This window comes from Saimiri boliviensis, chromosome 10 (assembly GCF_048565385.1).
Source record: "Saimiri boliviensis isolate mSaiBol1 chromosome 10, mSaiBol1.pri, whole genome shotgun sequence".
Classification (NCBI taxonomy): domain Eukaryota; kingdom Metazoa; phylum Chordata; class Mammalia; order Primates; family Cebidae; genus Saimiri; species Saimiri boliviensis.
Genome location: NC_133458.1, coordinates 42,233,927 through 42,256,426, shown reverse-complemented (window position 1 = coordinate 42,256,426; position 22,500 = coordinate 42,233,927). Strand labels below are relative to the sequence as shown.

At 34.0% G+C, this 22,500-nt stretch overlaps 1 protein-coding gene across 21 annotated transcripts in view; it reads left to right on the top strand.

Annotated features, from left to right (window-relative positions):
* Nucleotides 1-22,500, top strand: part of FOXP2 (forkhead box P2) — a 596,515-nt gene that overhangs the window by 566,202 nt on the left and 7,813 nt on the right. For all 21 annotated transcript variants that reach the window (XM_074379189.1, XM_074379186.1, XM_074379182.1 and 18 more), the window contains 2 exons: nucleotides 63-132; nucleotides 901-1,064. In XM_074379189.1, the coding sequence (XP_074235290.1) occupies nucleotides 63-132; nucleotides 901-1,064 (234 nt within the window). The remainder of the gene's footprint in view (nucleotides 1-62; nucleotides 133-900; nucleotides 1,065-22,500) is intronic.

The window sequence follows — 22,500 nt, the reverse complement described above, 5'->3', positions numbered from 1 at the left end:
TATTGATATCCACATATTTTATATTTTGACTTATACATCATCTTTATATGTTTCTTTTCCAGAAGCCCAACTTTAGTAAAAAATATACCCACCAGTTTAGGCTATGGAGCAGCTCTTAATGCCAGTTTGCAGGTAATATTATTAAATGTACTTTTCCAGTTTTGTTCTATTTGAATGTTTGGGGCTTTTTTTTTTTTTTTTTTTTGGCATATCTTTGTACTTAGGTGAGATTGTGATTGTTCTTAATAGTTGGTTTATCATTCAAGTTGTAGTACCTAGTACTATAGACAGCACTGGTTCTAATTCAAGCTACTTTTGATGTGAAGAAGCAAGAAGGACACCCTGTGGCAAAATCTGGAACACTCGGTTTTTCTGCAAATGCTAGATTGATAGAAGCTTTTGCAAATGCATGTGGCTATGCATTAATATTTATCCAGGCTGTCATAAATGATTTCACATCATAGTGTTGGGGAACATGGTGCTTGTGGCAAAAACTTTAAAGTTTAATTATAATATATAATTTTTATGCAGAGGAGGCAAATGTCAGGACTTCTTTATTTTGAGTTAAGTTCTGGTCATTTTTAAAAAGCAAAGCAACTGCTTATATTAAACTGGAGTATTTCATTACATGTGTGGATTCAACATTTCATTATGCCAAAGGTTGAAACATGAGTGAGAAAGTTTGCTGCAAGAACTATTGTTTATATTTTCATATCACACTGACTTTCCTTGCATCTCTGCCACAAGTAACCAGTTAGGAATTTTTTTTCAGTACATTTTCTTTTAATCCTTCTAAAATATCTGTTTCATTATTTGAACCCATTAAAAGAAGATACATATTTTAAAGATTATTTTAAATGCCATTTTAAAAGTTGTTTTACACACTCTTCATTTTACTAGGCTGCCTTGGCAGAGAGCAGTTTACCTTTGCTAAGTAACCCTGGACTGATCAATAATGCATCCAGTGGCCTACTGCAGGCCGTCCACGAAGACCTCAATGGTTCCCTGGATCACATTGACAGCAATGGGAACAGTAGTCCAGGCTGCTCACCTCAGCCGCACATGTAAGTGTGGGTAATAGACTCCCTAAAGGGAAGAATCTATATTCATATGCTTCTTAAATTAGTATTTTCTGAAGTTTTTACTGTTGTATAAGTTAAAAATACAAATTTAAGTGGAGTTAAATTATACAATGTTCATAATAGGAAAAAGTATATCAAATTCGGTTTGAATACATTTTTTAGATGGTCTCAAATGCCCTGTAATTATTGTTGTAGGAGTCCTCTACAGATTCTTAGTACTACTAATGTTCTCTTGGGCATAAAGCGGTGTCTAAGATGAATCTACATCTTATGGGTCATTATCACAGTTCGGTTTGTATGGTGCAATAAGAATATTCATGATAGAATAAGTTGTCATAATTTTTACTACTATTACAGGTCTCTAAACCATTTATGAACTGTAGTCAAGATATTGCCCGTTTTTATAAACCGTAAAATGCAAAGTTTAACTGTTACCCACAGTTTACATAGAAGCTAGTAAAGTGTAACTTTTTGCCTGTCTTATAAATCAGTGTAATTACATATTCAACTTTAATTACTGGTGCGTCTGTATTGGCAAGGTTTATATGTTATATTTTATGCAAGACTACGATTCCTATTAATATTTAGCAGCTAACTATATCATTAATTACTCTAAAATCTTTCCCCTACCATCTTTTTAATAGAGCTGAGAGAGTAGAAGTATTAAAAATTGATGTATTGTGGATTTCAAAAATGTGTATGACACTTTAAAAAATGCCTGGCTTCATTCAATAGTGTCAAGCATATTAGTGTCTTGTTTACTAAAATGTATTGACCCTAGTATAACTGAAACTTCAGAGGAAAACAATTTGAATCTGAATAATGAAGTGTGTGTACCATTTAGCTGTCAGGATGAGTTGTAACTCATGTCTATACTTCCTAGAATTAAACATCACACACTTCTAATTACGAGTTATTGAGGTAAGATTAGTCCTTTCTCTCATTTTTATATTGTCTTCCTTTATTTTTCCATTCAATATCTAGTAAAAGGTCTGAAAGAGAAATCTCCTCTTTTTATGTACCCATTTTCACTTGACCTTTCACAGGATATTATTTTTGTTGTCTTTTCAAACATTTTATTGTTTGACATAGTAATGTCTTTAAGATCATATGCCTAATTGCTTTATAGCTCTTTTATTCTATCACCTTTGCAAAAAAGAGTGTGAACATTAATGTGTTTTATCAGGTTCCAAACCATTACTTCTTCAAAATGGAAAAATTTGTCTTTTGGAAGTATCTTTAGATGTATTAAATAATACAAAAGAAGTAATAAAACTCAAAGTAGAAAGAACATGAATATATGCTCTTGAGAGTAGCAGTACTCTAAAACAAGGAAAGTGAGCAATCAGACAAAAGTTTTTATATCCCCACATTATCCTATCAGCCATGCAGTGGGTAGCTTGCGGCCTTTTCCTTTCAGCAGTTCTCCTGAGTATGCTAATGCTCACTCCCTGTATAAAATGCAAAAACAATAAAACTTTAAAGAGCAAACAAGAGTTAGATCCTGTTTTCTCCTTTAATAAAAGACCTATTTCAGAGAAATAAAAGACGTTCCTAATAAAAATGTTTAAGTTGTTGTTGCAACTCCCTGTGCTCATATGAAATATACAGTGGTTGTTATAAACTACCTATAGATGATATGTAAAGACTTATTTTTTAAAATGTAATCGTCTGGTGTTAAAAATATTAACATAACTAATGATGAAATAGTTTATGAAACATTATATTTTAGAACCTGAAATAATAATTGGGCTAAATTATAGCATTGTTAGATGTGTATTGTTTTTCTTTTGGCAATTTCTATTTCAGATTTTCATTTTATTATTAATTTAATTAAAGCTTATGAAATGTTTCCGAAAAATATTAGTATGTGTAACATCTAAAAATTATACATATAATGTCTAGTATATTGCTGCTGTGGATTAATAAACTTAAAATGTTCATAGTTAATATATAACACATTTTATGCTTATATAAATTAGTGTATGTGGAAAATAATTATGGTTTGTTTTCCATAGATAAAAGGAACGCTTGCCTTGGCTTATTAAAAATAGAATTCAGAAAAAATGTTAAAAGAGTGCAAATTTTCCGTTTTAAAAAATTATATCAATTATAATCAAAATTTTAACTAAATTATCTTGCAAAATATTGAGTCAGTATATTCATTCTTGAATCTGTTTCTGCTGCTGTCACTAGGTTTTTGCATATCAGATGTCAGATATTTATGGAATATTTCAGTATTCTTTATCTTCACCTTTATAAAGTTTTAAGGTGCTTGTCCTTAAGCCATGTCATGTATTTTCATTAGGCAACGGAAGAAATATTGATCTAATTCAATCAAAATTTGGTTGTATATAATTGAATGCATTTCAAAATACTTTGAAAATTAAACAGCAGTGAAATAATTTTATAAGACATTTAAATAGCATAATACTTATATGTCCTGAAATGAAGTTATATTACTTGCTGTTTTAGAGGGGGGTAGTTATGCTGATGCAATCATAGGCAAGAGGAAGTAGGGCTTAGTGGTATCAGAACATAGGTTGTAATGCCAGATTGTCAGGGTTTCAATTCCAGATTCAATGCTTAATAGCCAAGTGGGATTGAGCAAGTTATTTAACATTTCTTTCCTCAGTTTTCTCAGCTGAAAATGAGGTAAGTCATAATATAGTGCTTCTTACTTCGTAAGATTCTTGCAAATGAAATAAGTGCCTGGAACATAATAATTGCTCCTTGTGCCTCCCAACGTGCTGTGTAAATAGGTACTGATTTACATTACTTCTTGTAATACCTCACTCTTAATAAAAATGAGTCTGTAAATAATATGAAAATATTTTTGTATTTTGCATTTTAATACTTTTTTCAAGGCACTCCATAAGTTTGTGGTGAGTTTCATTGGGAATCCATTTTATTTTCCTTCTTTCTTTTCTCATAATTGAAAAAGTAAGCAGATCCATAAAAGTGAAATAATACGAGGCCAGGCACAGTGGCTTATACCAGTAATCCTAGCATTTTGGGAGGTCATAGTGGGAGGATTGCTTGAGGCCAAGAGTTCAAGACCAGACTGGAAAACATAGCATGACCCTGTATCTACAAAAATAATTTTAAAAATTAGTTGGATGTGTTGTGTGCCTATCTATAGTCCTAGCTACTAAGGAGGCTCAGGCAGGAGGATAGCTTGAGCCTAGGAAGTTCAGGGTTACAGTGAGCTATGATCATGCCACTGAACTCCAGCCTACACCACAGAGTGAGACCCTATCTGCCTCTAAAAATAAAATTTAAAAAATGAAACAATATGACACAGGATTTATTATAGGCAGCACATTACTGAGTCAGTGGAATAAAGGATTCTTGAGTTAAAATGTTATCTGAAGTTGTAGGCAATGAACAGTTCAGATAGAACATCACCAACCCAGAATTAGGGACTTACCATATGTGTCCTGAAAACATTGAGTATTAGTTTTGTCAGGAATTTAGAATGTACAAAGGAATACAGAATTTAGAATATAGGAAGTGGAACCAGATTGTTGAGTGACTTAAATATCAAGCTTTGGTGTTTGTTTCAGTCAATATACAGTTTGTTAATGTTATCAGCTTGAGTTTGACATGCTCAGAGGTACACATTAGGAAGAGTAATCTAAACGTGTACTGAATGAACCATGACTTAATGAAACTCATTTATAGGAGGATATTCTGAAATTGAGAGAGACTGGAAGCAGAAAATTCTTGCAGTATGTAGTATCTAACATAAGTACAAGACTAGGAATTGAGAGCAAAGAATCCATATAAGAATTGCTGTGAAAAGAAATACCAGAACAAGATGACCAATTGAATGCTAGGGATAGGGGAAAATTAGGAAAAATCATAGCTACTTTGAAAGTCTGTAAAGAGAAATAGAGGACACAAGAAGACAGGTTCAAAAGGGAAGATGGAGAATTCAGCATTTCACTTGGGAAATCTAAGAACCTAAATATCATTAGATTCAGGAGAAAACACTGATGCTTTTTTTTTATTAGTCTTTTAATTCAACTCCATTATAGTAAAATTCTTCATGGTAGAATATGAATATATGCCTGAGGTTGGTAGAAAAGATATATTTATGAAGCATTAGAAGAGTGAAATAGGTATTTTCTGGTGCTTCTTAAAAACTGTGGAGAACAAGAGATGCCAAATTATCATTTGTATTCCATACTCCATATTTTAACCCTTTTCTTCCACTCCAGTTTTTGCTTGATTCAGTTTCCTGAATAAAGACCTTTTCCAAATTAATGCATTTATTTCCCTCATACTGTTTGAATTTCTGCCCTTTCCCTTTTCTGTTTCCCCTCTACTCTCTTATCTAAATTCTACCTTTCTTATAGGACTAGTCCTGTTTTTTCCAAGAGGCTTTCCCAAGGTATTACACTCTCAGAACCTTGTACTCTGCTCCAACTCTGCTCTACAGTTCTAAAGAACTTGCTTCTTACACCATTATTTGGAACTAATACTTTGTGTACATGTGTGAGTTTGTGTGCACATACACGTGCACATGTGTGTTTATGCATACATCTGTGTTCCTTTTGCAGATATCCCTACCTTAACAAGTCCATTAAAAACAGACTATGTTTTAGGCAAATTGTAGTATAAGTAAGCTCTAACACATGCTACTATGTCAAGTAAGCATTCAGTAAAAGTGTGATACTGATTATGAAGAATCAGATTGGAGATTACAGTTAATTAGAAATGGTTTGACTTCACAAAGTAATACCTACAGGAGTATACAAGCCAGGATTCTACTAGCATCTTAAAGAAGGGAGAACAAAAGAGATTTTAGGAAGAACAGATGAGTAAACATAATATTCGTTACTATGTAGGAGCTAAGAAATTTTTCTAAATATTGGTAGAGTATACTTTTTAAGTGTAATTATTTAATTAATATATATTTTAAAACCATTCAAATTTATGTGAGTAAAAAGTGGCTTTTTCAGTTTGAGTAGTATGAGGCCCCTTCACCTCATTCATAATTATCATCCCGGACCTTGTTAAGTTTTATTTACATTGTTGAACGCAGAGTGAAAAAAATTATTGAAGTTTGTGCAATATAAATCAGATGAACGTTCAAGGGGATTTCAGCAAAAAGTAGGAAAGGTTTAAAGCCAGGTGAAATTGTATAGATTCTGCATAATAATTTTTTGTAACTTATTTGACTATTTGAATCAATTACCTGACTTCTAAGACATTTTTATTTTCTATTACTGTTCAAAGAGTCCTAGAATCATCCATGGTATGAATAAAGGAAAATAATACTTTAAGTGTCTGAGCTGAGTATCATTACAGTTTACAGTATTGTTCCCTTATGCACATCAATGCCAATATTCCCTTTTTCAGAGTTATATAGAAATTAATAAGAAAGACTTTAGCTTCCTATTTTATATAGACATTTATCTCTAACAATGTTTAAAAATTAAGATTGATGCTGTTTAAGCTGGAATAAGTTGAACTTACTGTATTCTTTATTGTGTGTTGGCCTTAAGTGAATGAAAAGAGAAGAAAACATATAGACTAGACCTGGAAGGTGAACTCATGCTGATGCAATCCGTCCATATCCTGTCTTCTTCCCAACCTGAGGCAAAAAGTGGAATTTAATGATATACCCACCATGTTTAGTTCTATTCAGTTGTTTCTTCTTCTTTTTTTTTTTTTTAAATTAAGTAATTGTTTCTCCTCACTCTCAATAAGTTGGATCAGATTTGCTTTTTTTCCTCTTATAAAATGTTAAATGAGATTTCCCATTTTTATATTTTTAAATGTTATTTCTAGACATCAAAATAAATGTTCTTCCCAAACTGGTTTTGTATTGAGGGCTTTACTCACAAAGCCTCCTATTGTCCTGTCGTTCCCCTTTCTGATTATTAGAGTCTCCTACTGTTGAGATTTCAGATCCTGTCCTACAGGTCATTCATAACTCCTCTTAGCCTCTATGCCATTCAAAGTTTTCCTTGCTAAATATTGTGTATTTGTTGTAGGTGATTATTATTTTCTCCTGTTAGTAAAGCAAACATTTGAAGCTTGAGTGTTAATAATCTGTTATATAGAATGTTAACATGTTGGATATAAGATAAGAAAATTAATTTATTGTGTCCTTAGGAGGCAAACCCTTAGGATAAGAAAATAAGAAGCTGAGGTATCATATAAAAGGAGTAATGTAGTATTATTTCAGAATTGCAATAGAGACCACACATTTTTTTAAATTTGCATGTCAAATACCTATTCAACACACTCCAGAACTTTGTATGTATCACATATCCCAATCATCTTTAAAACATCCTCTTCTTCTTAAGAACCTTAATTGTTAAATCATTTCAATATTATACTTTGGGGTCTCCTGTTGATAATATTTTGCACCATAGATAGCTAAAAGGAACTCCTAGACCCCCACTTGATTAAATCGTATTGAAAACCTAAACTGTGAATTGTCATAAAACATAATGAAAATATAAGTATATAACACTACCTTCCTTTCTTCTATTCTCTTTGGCTGCCTTAAAATTTAAATTGCTATTTGTAGGCACATGTAGAATTCGCAGATCCTACATCTTTGGTTGGTGATAGTTTATATAAAATCCCTACAGATCTTAGATCTTTCTGTGGACAAAAGCATTTGAAACTGGAGTGGCTCTGTATTTCAGAGGAAAACAGTTGAAAGTGACTGACAACTTGAGCAAATGGAATGCTCTTTCTCATTGTTTTCATTCCTGTTAAGCCTGTGCTATTTTTGCTGATGTTTTGGATCGTTATGCTGCATTGCAAAACCCTAAACATGAAAGCTTTTGTTTGCCCCATATATGTTTTTATAGATTTTTAAATTAACAATTTGCAGTCACCTTTATTTTTTTCCCCTAACATTTCTGGGCCTCTTATAATTTTTTTTTCTGATCTAATTCCATTTTTATTTAATCTCTAAACTTTTTGATTAACTTTGCTAGTTAGCTTTGAGATCTCTTTCCAAAGTGATTGTACAGAACTTATGATTATGCCAGCTCTTTATCATCTCATCTTTTTTTTTAAGTGCTACAAGTGTGGATCAGTAGCTGCTGTTCTTTTTTACATTATTCCAGTCCCCATATGTGGCACTTACAACTCATTCCAGTTCCTCTTAATAAAAAGATCCTCCCAGAGATACAGTGCCTTCAGCTAAAAAGTGTTATATCCCCACCGTGCCAATTGTGGAAATTTGTGGGTTCCTATAGGGTTTTGAAGGATTTTTATAGAACTATACAGATGATATCTGACATCCGTGGTGTGAATTCCCACAATTTAGGCAAAGTGTGTCAGAAAACTTTTAGCTGACAGTATTGTAGCTTACTGCTTCTGTTTTATATCTAAAGAAGGTACTTTGTTAGAAGATACAACTTCATTTGCACTAACACTAGTTGAACCTTAAAAATTTCCTTTCTCTAAGGGTCAAAAAAATCATTACTAAATTGCTAAAGAAGAAATAGTGCTTCAGTGTTAACTTTTTCCTACTTCTAGTACCAGGGAAAAAAAATGAAGATCTTATATACTGCTATGTATTTTAATTTCAGCTTCTGAAATAGGGCTTGGGAAGTGGATGCATGTTGATAACCACAGGCATTTAATGAATAAAGATACTTACATAAAGTCAACTATTATTTCAGAATATTACTTTACGTGAAGGTAATTTACATGATAAGAAATTATGTCTTAATATATGTTAAAATTATGTGCATTTTGACTACTCTGGCAGAATTTGAAATTTACCACTCACAGAAGTAACATGTTATACTTGAATATTTCAACACCAAGAAACACAGGGTTACTACATTCCATAGGCAGTTTCTATCATTAGAATAGCATTAAATAATTTATATAAGCAACAGATGATCAAATCATTTCACTTAACTACTGAAAACTAACATTCTTTAGTGTGTTCAGCATTATCTTCATTTTGAAGACAAAATGGAGTAGTATCAGCAAGACATTTAAAAGGTAGGACAAGTAATCTTTGAATACACATTGTTATCTTACTATAAAAAATTTACATTTGCAGTATTAAATCTGAGGTCCCTTTTGTCAATTCGCAAGTCAGAGAAATGACATAATGCACTAGATTTAGAATAAAAAGTATATATTGTTGGCCAAGCATGGTGGTTCATGCCTGTAATCCCAGCACTTTGGGAGGCCAAGACAGGCAGATCACCTGAGGTCAGGAGTTTGAGACCAGCCTGGCCAACAGGGCAAAACCCTGTCTCTACTAAAAATACAAAAATTTGCTGGGCATGGAGACAGGTGCCTGTAATCACAGCAACTCGGGAGACTGAGACAGGAAAATCACTTGAACCCAGGAGGCAAAGGTTGCAGCCAGCCAAGATCACGCCACTACACTCTAACCGGGGTGACAGAGCAAAACTCCGTCTCAAAAAAAAAAATTAATTAAAAGTATGCATTGTTTTTACTCCTTATTCCATCTCATGTTTAGAACTAACAGAGTATTTAAGCAAAACTCAGGCGAAAACTGGAGTTCGAATCAGTCCTATGGTTTAATTTAACCAAAGGAATAATTTCAGCAAAACAGTTAAGTCTCAGAAATTAGGCAGACCTAGTGACATGAGCAATATGTAGTCCAGGTGGAAAGCAGTCTCTGTAAAGGTATTAGAAGAGACAGCTTCACCAAGAGCCAGCAGTGCATGGCTAACGACTCCAATAGGGCAGTTTGGTAATAGGAAATAACAGTTGAGAAAAATGGTACCTATTTATCCAGAAGAGCTGGCCACAGCGGTAGGGCTCAACTACAGGACTTTGAGGTCAAGATCTTTAAGGAGCAGGAAGACAAGTTAACAAATGTGATTAGAGAGAAACTGGAACATACACTCCTTGTATACTCATATTACCTATCTCATTTCTGACCAAAACTTGGTCCAACAAATAAGGCAATAACCTAATTTTTGGATTAATGATTCAAAGGAGAATTGGAGCAGCAGCAAGACTGACTTAATGGCTGAGGGTCAAGATGTGATTTAGACTTTATTTGGCCAACAGACTAGAAATATCAGGGTCCTTAGCTCCACAGCTGAATGTTTATTGACAGTTTTCATTTATGAAACACAAATTGGAATGGTACCAATTATATCTCAATGGCCAACTAATTTGTTTCTGAGATTGGGCACGATATATCTCTACTCATCAGTGATGAAAGTAATCACATCTGTTTTTTTTCACTTTATTACAGCTGTTTTGGTCACAACTATCACTTTTATAAGGTCAAATAGAGTGATAAATCCTGAAGAATTTCATTGTGTTTTTAAAAAATTGACCCTACAGCAAAACTATCTGAAATCATTTGGGAGTGAACCTAAATCATGTAAAATATAGTTCCTTTGAACAATGTTGCATAAATTTAAATACATTTCAATATAATATTGTAGATAAGAGCAGGAAATTTTAGAGAAATTTTGATATACACATATATGCATGCAGCTTATAAAATTATGTTTCACTGACCTTTACCCACCTTTTTGTTGTTTCTTGGAACTGATACTGACTTTAAATGGTAACTCCGCCTTGCAATCAGATCTCTTGAGTTGTAAGATAGAATTATAAACTGTCATCATTAAGAATGGAAATATATCTTAGAAGAGAAACTCTTGTCACAGTTATCTTAAAATAGTATTTCTTTGCCATCAAATGCTAAATGGCTGCAGTTTTTAGAAAACAGTGTAAGGGAGGGTGACATCTGTATCCTGGCTTATGATGAAATTTAAAATTTATTTTGATGTTTATCATTAGCCAGGGAGAAAAGGTGTGGGAAACTTAGTAGGGCATTTTCTTCTTGTATCTTGGATAAAGGAAACTATACAGTTGTATATGGAATGCAGTATTGTTTGTTCACTCCAATTTCTGAATCCCCTTTTCATTATTGCACATTTCTGTAAGAAGAAATAGTTTCGTTTTCATCCAGAGATGAGGAGGAGGAGTATTTCTGTAGAACTGAAGTGACAGTCTGAGTACTGTCCTACTGGCAGCTGCTGCGTGCAAACTCACTCAAATAAAAATGAAGATCAATTTATTTAACACTAGAATTTTTATGTTAATATTAATCTGCAAAGAGAAAATCCTGAAAGATAAGAAATTGGAATAAAGAACCACACAAGTAAAAACTCTGTTTTATAATTTCTAAGCTGATAAAAGTTAAGAACTTCCTTTTTCATTTCTAGTAGTTTTAATTGAACATCTTTCTTATTCAGTCCTGTAAATAAGAGAGCTAAATATTTTTCTAAAATATACTTAAATTTAGAATATAGAATCTAAATTTTTGTGGAAAAAGCCTGGTTTGTCTTTTCAAACGAATAAAATCTTAAGTAGAATGAAATAAACAATGTCTTTATGACTGTATAATTAATTTTAATTACTCACATTTATTTCATTACATTATCCTAAGATCAGCTCACATTTTTAAAGCTATTCACAATATGATTTCTGTTAAAAGTGAACTTTTCTACTTAAAACTTTAATGTCACTTACGTTATTAGCTTTTTTCTGTGATATGTTAAATAAAGTAAAACACTTCCCAAATGGGAAAACAAAATACTACTATAAAAGTTACATAGGTTTAAGAACTGAATCGTTTCTCATTTTAACTTGACTTCACACAAATGGAGATAACTAAACTTGTCATTTTTATGAATCTACTACCAAATTCCAAAAATAATTACATAATTTCCTTTGTATAGACTAGAAAGAAAAGAGTAAAATTTAATTTCTGTAATTTCCATTTGTATATGCTTCCTAAATGAGCATCAATTATTTTTCCAGTTTTCTTGTGAAACTTTGTCTTTGAAAAAAAATCACTTTTTCTTGTATGTTTTGTTTGACATGATTATATCTTCCAAGCTATCAGTCAATACAGGTTAGCTACTCAAAATTAACAAACAAAAACTAAAGTTAAGTCTCAGGAAATAAAATCTGTCTTAAAGAATCCTGTGCTTATGTTTGGAATTCATTTTATATCTTGATAACAGCAATGTTACAGAGTAAACATGAAGGTTTCACCATTGGCAGGTTGGAACTCATTTGAATGAAAATTTATTCAATCACTTATGAAATTGATAAAGTGCTAATCATGTACTTTGATTGTTTCGAATGCTTAGATACAAAGAATTATCATCATTAATTCAGTAACCTTATGCCAAGTACTAAAGATTGTAGATGGTTAAAAGAAAATTTGATCTTTTTACAGCATTTAAAAAAATCTAGCAGGTTTTTGATACTATTTTGCAAAATAGTCAAAATCTATGTATCAATGGAGAACACAATGACTATAGCAATATTCAGTCTATTTTGATATTTTTAAATGTCACGAATAACAGTTAGGACATAACAGTACATAAGAGGCAAAGAAGAATTTGTAGGATTCTAAATACTCGCTTGTTTTCGTTTGTTTGTTTGAAATGGAGCCCAGCTCTGTCGCCCAGGCTGGAGTGCAGTGGTGCAATCTTGGCTTACTGCAACCTCTGCCTCCCAGGTTCAGGTGATTCTCCTGCCTCAGCCTCCCGAATAGCTGGGACTACAGGCACACACCACCACACCCGGCTAATTTTTTTGTATTTTTAATAGAGACAGGGTTTCTCTATGTTGGCCAGGCTGGTCTGGAGTTCCTGACCTCAGGTGATCTGCCAGCTTCGGCCTCCCAAAGTGCTGGGATTACAGGCGTGAGCCACTGCACCCAGCCTAAAACATTTTCTATCAGAGCTAATGTATTACATGTAAGTTATAGGTAGCCAAACTAAAGTAGGTAGAAGGAAGTATCCAGACACTTTAAAATCAAGGATTTGAACAAGTCTATATTGAGTGGATAATAGATGCGTGTTTCAAGGCCTACACATATTTCAGTACATTTAATGTGTTTCTCAAAGTACTATACGTGTAAGTTCATTTGACAGGATAAAGATTGCTATATTGGATGAAATAAAATCAGTTTCCATAATAAAATGGAAGCATCAGAGCCCTAACACTCTGAGGATAGCTTTTTGAGTGTTCTCTTGGGAATAACATTTTTTAGAATAATAATCTATGATTACTTTAGAAGTATGTTATAACCTTCAGGTGTGCTAGGACAGGGGAAAAGGCTAATTATTTCCATATAATTTTTTAAAAGATTTTTTTTGGTGAAAAGGTGGTTATTACTTTTAAAAGGTATGCTATTTGAATGTGTTGGATATTTTCTCAAATAACTAGAATTATAAGAAGAAAAGGTATAAGGGAACTGCCTGTAGTTAGTAAACCACATAGAAACAATTTTAATCTACTCTAAAACTTAGTCTTTCTTGATAAAATTAACATCACATTGCTGGAAATTGCCCATATTGTAGGTATGAGTCATAAATTGTAAGTTTTTATTCACAGCATTTGTTGATATTTGTCATAAAATTTAACACTTAAAATATTTATTGTTAGCTTCATGCAATTAATAAACACTAGATTTCTAAGAAGGCCTGATTGAATTTACATTCTGCCAGTGAGTTTCTTATAAGTGATGACAGTATATAAATATTGTAATCATTAACATTTGATAATATCTAAATAAGCAAAGATGAGAAAACATACGATTCTACTGTTTAACATTGATAAACTTGAATTTTGAACATCTCAGTTTAAGAGAATTTTATTCATGGTACTTTTTTATTATAAAGAAAAATAGGAAGAGTTTATAGAACCTTTGACTTAGTCTTGAAAAAGGATAAAATGAATAAAATTTACATTCCTCTAGGGAATATTCTGTGTGACCACAATCTAAAAGGGTAAACTTTCCCTTTATAATTTGACTGTTTGCTTTAGGGTGTGGGCAAGCCTTAACATTACTTCTGCCTTTCATTAGTCCTTTAGGTACTTGTAAATTTCACAACAAAAGCAACAGGTTATCTTTAGGCAATGAATTTGTTTATCAGTGTAACAGTGTAGTTAGAACACTGCTTGTGTTTTGGGAACATGCCATTACTGAGAGTGGCTGTAAAAGGATGAGATTTAGCTAATCAGCTGCTACTTTCTTTGCAGTGTTTTCAAGTAGATACCTGCCAAGTTGAATGATCTGCAGATGAGTTTCATTTAAATTGGATAAACATTTAATGAACACCTATTGTGTACATCCTGCTCTGCTAGAAACTGTGGCAGATGATCAGTGTCTACAGAGGTAAAACTCTAATAGAGGGTTAAGTACTTAGGTAGTGATAGAGACCAAATGAAGGAATGAAGAGATTGCAAACAAATTGTGAAGTCAATGATGTAAGCATGCTCATGCACACAGGGAATCAGAAAAGACTTCATGAAATATGTAACTTTGAGTTAGGCTTAACATGAAGTCAATTTTTATGTTGAATTTTATGAAATTATTCTTATTGGACTGGTTTTCTGGTCTAAAAAAACCAGCCATCTTCAATCTTTCAACCTAGTATTAGGCAAAGATGAGGAAAGACAGGATAGATGTAAAGGAGCTGAGGAGATGAGCAAAGATGATGAAAGCATGGGTTTCATTCAGAGAACCATGACACCTTTGCCTCAGGATGGGCAACCTGCCTGGATGATGATACCTTCAGGATGAGATTGGCCTGGAGTTTGAGAGGCGTATCTTATAGCTCATTGATTTCCAAGCTAATAATATGGTATGGACATTTCTTAAAGTTTACCAATTATTTGGAGCTGCTTTCCTCAAGGGTATATGTTACCTACTTTTAAAAATCTCTATGTGCTTTCTTTTTGCTACTTCTCTCTGGAAATAGATGACTTTTCTTTTCTTCTTCTTCTTTTTTTTTTTTTTTTTTTTTTTGCTTGAGAAAGTAGCAATACTTTATGCCCTTTCCTTCAATATTCAGTTTTAAGATATGTTTTTTCCTTAAAATGATATAAGAACACAGATGAAAAATTTTAAATAAATAAAAAGTCCAGAGACCACACATCAATGTTATTGTGGCCATTGCTGTTACTAGCATCTTAATCACAAAGAGGACTGTGGTGGGATTTGTTTTCAGCATCTTCTCATGAGATTCGCTTCCGTTGCTCCTGGACCAATTAAAACAACAAATATAAAGATTCATAGAGGTTGCTTGAGAGTTAGGAAAAGTTAAGTTGTATTTTAGCTATTTTATTGATTTTAACTTTGAGTGTTTTTGAAAAATTTAGGCTTTTCTATCCCCTTGTAGAGCACAGAAAAGTATTTCATGTACATTGTAAATTTATTTATTTAATTGTTTATTTATTGTTTTTGTTTGTTTGTTCGTTTTTTGAGACCAAGTCTTGCTTTGTCGCCTAGGCTGGAATACAGTGATGCGATCTTGGCTCACTTCAACCTCTGCCTCTGGCCTCAAGCAGTTCTCCTTCCTCAGCCTCCTGGGTAGCTGGGATTACAGGTGCCCTCCACCATGCCCAACTAATTTTTGTATTTTTAGTAGAGACAGGGTTTCACCTATTGGCCAGGCTGGTCTTGACCTCCTGACCTCCCAAAGGCCCAGCCACAGCCTCCCAAAGTGCTGGGATTACAGGCGTAAGCCACCATGCCTGGCCTACATTGTAATTTTAAAAGTAGTAAATGCAAAAACTTTTTACTCCACAACCTATAAATTCTTCACTTCTTTTCACCATTTCTAATCCTGCAACCTTAGTCTGGCTATCATTACCTTATTATATTATTTTACTAAGCTCCCATTTGGTAATCCTACCTGCAGTGTCCTACACTAAGCCTACATTTTGCACATTAATCTTCATAAAACTCTTCCAGCTTTTCATTATCCTGCTCAAAAACCATCAATAGCCTTTAAGCAGAGATTAAATTTAAACATCATGAAGTGCAACTCAGGGCCTTCTCTCTCATCATCTGACCTCAGATCTCAATTTCTTTTCTTTTTTTTTTTTTTTTTTTTTTTTTGAGATGGTGCTCAGTCCCATTGAGCAGGCTGGAGTGCAATAGCACAATGTCAGCTCACTGCAACCTTCACCTCCTGGGTTCAAGCGATTCCCCTTCCTCAGCCTCCTGAGTAGCTAGGATTACAGGCATGCACTGTTAATTTTTGTATTTTTAGTAGAAATGGGGTTTCGCTATGTTGGCCAAGCTGGCCTCGAACTCCTGACCTCAGGTGATCCACCCACTTCGGCCTCTCAAAATGTTGGATGTTAGGATTACAGGCGTGAACCACCGTGCCCAACATGCGCGCGCACACACACACACACACACACACACCCCACCAGACTCCCTTCCCCCATGCACTCTCTGCATTCCCATAACATGTCTATGATTCTCCATTTTCCCATTTCTACTTGGAACGTCCTTTCTCTCATTTCTGCGTAATAAAAATTTTCACATATCGCAAAGCCTACCTGAAGCGACACCACTATCCTTCATAGAGCATTCACTGAGTGAATTATCAGAATTTATCTCCCTTATTATAATACTTTATCTACTGTGGCATTGGTCACATTCTGCCTTGTGTCTAAGTTACTTGTATATGTGTCTTATCTCCTCTATTAGACCGAAAACTTTATGATAACAGGAACCATTGTGCATGCAGCCTCTAGCCCAGTGTTTTACACACAGTGTCTAGTGACTGGATTTTTTTTTTTTCACTTCTAATAAGAAGTAACTTTTATCCTCCTAGAAGTACTTCAATTTCAGTTACTGACTTTGTACCTCTGTCGGGGAATAATAAGAGACTTTATATCTCTCTATCACTCAATACTTCTTTTCCTCCAGTCATCTAAAGAAGTGCCAAATATGTTTCTAAATCTCCCAAGTGTAAATTAAATCAAGTTAGGAACTGGCTATGCCTTTTAAAAGCAAGAAACGTAAATTGGTGCTTTTCTGAAGTAAGGAAAGGGTTGTGTACTGAAAAAGAACAATTGAATTTGAAGTCTTCTATTTCATGCATAGAACAATATTTAAAGCATTTGCAATGAATTCCTGGATTCTGTTTCGCAGAAATATGCATTATTTGTCAAATGAGTAATCTGCATTAAAACCAAAGTTGAATTTACTTCAGTGTCCCATTAAAGGAATGTGATGTTTTATCAGGCTTAGAACTACTACCAAAGTAGACGTAAGTTCCTTCTATCTGTGACCTTCTATGCCAAAGGTTTGTACTCTTAAATCTGTAATAATACAAGTACTTGGCATATTTTAGGTGCCCAGTAAATAAATGAATCACTGGAGAGACCATACACCTTACACTCCTGCCTTAAGCTGTGTTAAAAATAAGTCTACTGGGAGGCTAAGGCAGGAGAATCGCTTGAACCCAGGAAGGCAGAGGTTGCAGTAAGCCAAGATCACACCACTGCATTCCTGGAAACAACGAATTCTATTTGCTTAAAGTAGTACCTACTTTATTTATTAAGGGTTTTAGCAAGAACTGAAGTTTATCTGTAAGACATCTTAAATTTGAAAGTTGAAGAAAATAGTGCATAAATTTCAAATCAGTTGAGGGAAAATGGCATGATAGATGTCTGAACCATCTAGAAGAGATTTTCTTTTTCTTCTTCTTCTTTTTTTTTTTTTTTTTTTTTTTTTTGAGACAGAGTTTCACTCTTTTTACACAGGTTGGAGTGCAATGGAGCTCACCACAACCTCCACCTCCTGGGTTCAGGCAATTTTCCTGCCTCAGCCTCCTGAGTAGCTGAGATTACAGGCACGTGCCACCATGCCCAGCTAACTTTTTGTATTTTTAGTAGAGACGGGGTTTCACCATGTTGACCAGGATGGTCTGGATCTCTTGACCTCGTGATCCACCCGCCTCGGCCTCCCAAAGTGCTGGGATTACAGGCATGAGCCACTGCGCCTGGCCTTAGAAGAGATCTTCAAATCCAGAAAGGGGATTTTATCACTAGGATAGTCAAGATTTTGTCTCTTATTTTCTTATTGACATCTGAACTTGCTCTTACTTTACTGTTTTTAATGAATTCTTTTAAGAATACATGTGTTGGCTGGGTGCTGTGGCTCACACCTGGAATCCCAGCACTTTGGGAGGCCGAGGTGGGAGGATCATGAGGTCAGGAGTTTGAGACCAGCATGACCAACATGGTGAAACCCTGTCTCTACTAAAAACACAAAAATTAGCCAGGCGTGGTGGTGCATGCCTGTAATCCCAGCTTCTCAGGAGGCTGAGGTTGGAGAATCACTTGAATCCAGGAGGTGGAGGTTGAGCTCCAGCCACTGCACTCCAGCCTGGGCAACAGAGCCAGACTCCATCTCAAAAAAAAAAAAAAAAAAAGAAAGAAGACTATGTGTTTTAATGCTGTTAGCGTATTGGCATATTGGCATTCTTCCTTCCTAGAGGCAGGTAAGTTTTCCAGTTGTTAACTCCTTCTGTATCACTTAATTGCTACTTTTCTTAGGACACTTAGAGCTGGCAATCTTATAAATATATTTTTCTTATGTAAGACTACAAGTTCTTTGATAGATATTAAAAGCTTCACTGTGCCTTATATGTAGGAGATACTCAATAAACTTTTGTTAAATTGATGATCGTCAATAGGAGGTAATATTAATATGTTACTGGCTTTTCCTGTCAAAGTGAAATCGATGCTCTTTCCATCATTATAGATACAGAGGACTTGACTCGATCCACAGCATAAAGACATTCCTGGAAGAAAATTTTACTTGCTACATCTCTTAAAATATTCATCATTTAGTCATATTAAGTTAATCTAGTTAAGATTTTTCTAGCTATATGTGTATTATCAGAACTTCATAAGCCCCAACGTGGATGGCAAATGTGATACGGGCCTGGACCAGTGCATGTGTCTTAATGATTTTAATGACAAGCTAATGATGAGGCTGTGATGGATGGCTGAGGAGGATAAATGTAGGAGCACTATGTACAGAGCATGATGTACATAGTGATGTACATCACTATCATGACCCCTCTACTTTGAAATTTACTTTCTTCTGTTAATCTGAAAGTGATCTGAGACATAACCTGGCCGTTTAGCTTAGTATTTTAGTGATCCGAAATATGTTGGTAAATAACGTTTTGAGAAAATTATAGTAATATGTTGTGTTATTTTGTTCCCTTTTATTACTGTAAATATACTTGTAAAGAAATGTGGCTAGTCATTAATAACACTAAAGCCTGGCATCTGATGTATGAGGCATATATATCTTTATTTCATGACTTTTTTGATACAGTAATAAAAATCTCACTTTGGGGAGAGATACTGAAATACTTCTAGAGGTAATGAAGCTCATACAATGTTTAAAAATTAATTTATGTATTTATACCATGCTTTGTTCCAAAAAAGGTATAAGGTTATTATGTATTGACTGTGTTCAGCGTTTATAGATCAGGCACTGTTTTAAGTGTTTTACATATATGCAAAATAATTTAACCCTTATAATGACTGTGTAAGGTAGTCAGTTTTTTCCTTGCTTTATGGGTAAAGAAATGGAGATAGAGAATTTAAGTAGCTTTTCCAAGGTTGCATAGCTAGGGAGTAAAGGAGCCAGGCTTCAAACCCACGTATTTTATCCTCAAAGCCCGCTATATTCTTAACCACTTATGCATGACTAAAGATTATAAATGAGGAGCCTAAACTATTCAGTATTACTTCATACCACATTTAGAAGTTAATCAAAATACTAAATACATAAAATGTATCATGGTAAATTATATTCTTATAATTAAAAACCTTTAGATAATTCTACCTGAGGATTTATAATGAAGAACTGGTGAGCTCAGAAGAGTGTTTCTTTAAAGAGATTATTTTATTTTACTTGAATTGCCAGGGATGTTTCTGTGTTGGAAAGAAGCATTTTTGTAGAAGAAAACCTAATTATCCTATGGTAGTATAACAAATGGCACCTTGAAGAATTTAGAAAAATCAACACTACAGAAATATCCACTTTTTCTTTCAGAAATAAATGAAATCGCTCTCATGTCCTGTAATGGGGCAAAAAGAGAAAGATATTGCTAATGGTCACAAGAAGAGACTAATGCCGTATTCATTCTGCAGCTCACAAGACATGTGGCTTCATTGTATTCCATTTCTTTTGAGTTGGCAAAAAACTTGACAGGTGAAAACATGGAGCACTTTGAATTCTAAAAATGGGAAACCTAATATAAATAGAGGAGATAATTATAATAGAAATTTTATTTTTATTTAAAAGGATTCCACTAATTTATGCGTATAAATTAGCGGAATACTGTAACTTTCAAACAGTTTTATTTCCTGGAATACTGAAACTCTCTTGATACCTTTTATTTATTTCCCTGATATTATATTGATGACAAACAGATCTTTTAAAAATGGAGCATTAATAATTATTGACTGTGGTTTTGCTTTATTGTAAGAAATTGGCAGCCTAAAAATGTAGCTATTGGGGAAAATTTTATTTACAGCTTTCTCAGCTCTGATACCTTTTTCACTAATTCTGAATGGGAAAGATTCAAGGATACTTAATTTCAGAGAGTTATCCTCTCTTTTAGAATTAGTGCAAGGAAACTCATAATGATTTTATGGCACATAATTTATTCACTCAGCATGTATTTACTGGGTGCTATGTGTAATGTCTCCTAATCTGTGAAGTTCCGTCTACTTGGCAAGATGAGGTATGGCTACCAATAGAGTTAAGTGACAGTGCATGTGATTGAGGCAACATGGGGTAGCAGAAATAACAAGGTTCCAAGTAACGTTCTAGAGACCAGCATGTATATTAGTCTTTGCTGTGCCTGTATTCAGACACTTGGAAAGTCACTCATTTTCTTATCTGTAAAATGGGAAGTCAAATAACAGTATCTTTACATTAGATACAGATTTAGGATTCAAAGACTCTGTAGTTTTGATCATCAAAATGACCAAAAAATGCTTTGGAGGTTCAGAGTAGAAAATCAATGCAAGTTGGACAGGTCAAAGTCTTTAGGGAGTAGACAGGATGGGAGTTGATCCTTAAGTGGTAGACAGGATGTGTGTAAATAGGCAGAACAGGTTAGAAGGATGTTCCATGTATACCCCGATTGTTGAAAGGGGAAGCACAGCTGGAGTCTGCATGAAACATGTCTTGGAGTAGGAACTGAGCACAGTGTTTTCCCAATGATGTTTTGAGTCTGGAATGGAAGTTATTCAGAAGTATTGTTGTACCTAGGTAGGTTGAGGTCAGATCATAGTTTATTGAGAATGGCTGAAGGGTTTTGGCTTAATCCCCTGTGTCTCAGTTCACACTGTTTTTACATAGGGCAGTGACATGATGAAATAAATAAAGTTTCTGCATATTAAAATCTTCTGAGACTACAATGAATCATATCTCTGTAGTTGTTCTTTTTAAAAATGTTTCTTTGTGTGCTTTTTTAAGAGACAGGGTCTTGCTATGTTGTCCAGGCTGACCTTAGCCCCTGAGCTAAAGCATTCCTTCCACCTCAGCCTCTCAAGTAGCTGGAACTACAACCGTGGCTTCTATGTACTTGTTTCTAAGTAATACATCCTACTTGCTATTCCTCTTTATCTATAACTTGAGATTTTTCCACAGGGTTTTTTATTCAAATAAAACCCAACCCAGAAAGGTTAACGCAAATGAACCAGATGCATGTGATATTGCAGTGCTTTCGCTGAGGAAACAGTTGAAGTGCAGGAGGGGATTAGGAAACTGTCAGAGGAGAGGGACCTCCGAGGTCTTCTCACTGTCCTGAGTATATTAAGACACAGTCCTGCGCAAGAGCTCACATCTTTAGCTAAAACTATAGGATGCCCAAAATAATGCTTATTGACTTGAAGGCAGTCACCTATACCAGTGCCAGATATCTGTGTATGTGTCTTGGCAGTCACTCAATATCTATTTAGAAATCCTCAGCTATTTAAACTTGGAAGTTTTGAATATTTGCAGGTCATTTGTGAGACCTAATTAGAAAAAGGTGCTATGATATTAACCTTAGGAGTTTATTCTAATTATTTCCAGTACTTAGAGTTTAGCATTCTCTAAAATGTTCTGAATCCCAGATTAAACCAGGAAAATCTAAAATTGTAAATTCAACTTATAACTATTATTAAATCAAAATGTCATTTTTTATAAAAGTCATTAAATGAATATGAACTTTCACAAGTAATCTCATTAGAAGATTTCATTTGTATATTTTAGAGGTTACTTTGGGAATATTAACATAAGATTTAATAAATGTTTAAAATTCTTTACATGTCTACATGATACTGTAATATACTGGTGGTTCATCTATTATTTTACTCAAACTATTGGCTAATTTAATAAACCATTTATTCAAAGTAGTTGTTAAGTTCAATTGGTAGATTTTTTTTTATGAGTCAAAATAGTTGGGTTAGTCTTTAAAATAATGCTCATAAACATGTCTTACGGTTTTAGGCTTTTACTATTCTGAAATCACCTATGGGTATACACTCATACACAAACACACATGCTTATGAACAGATCTTTCTTCCT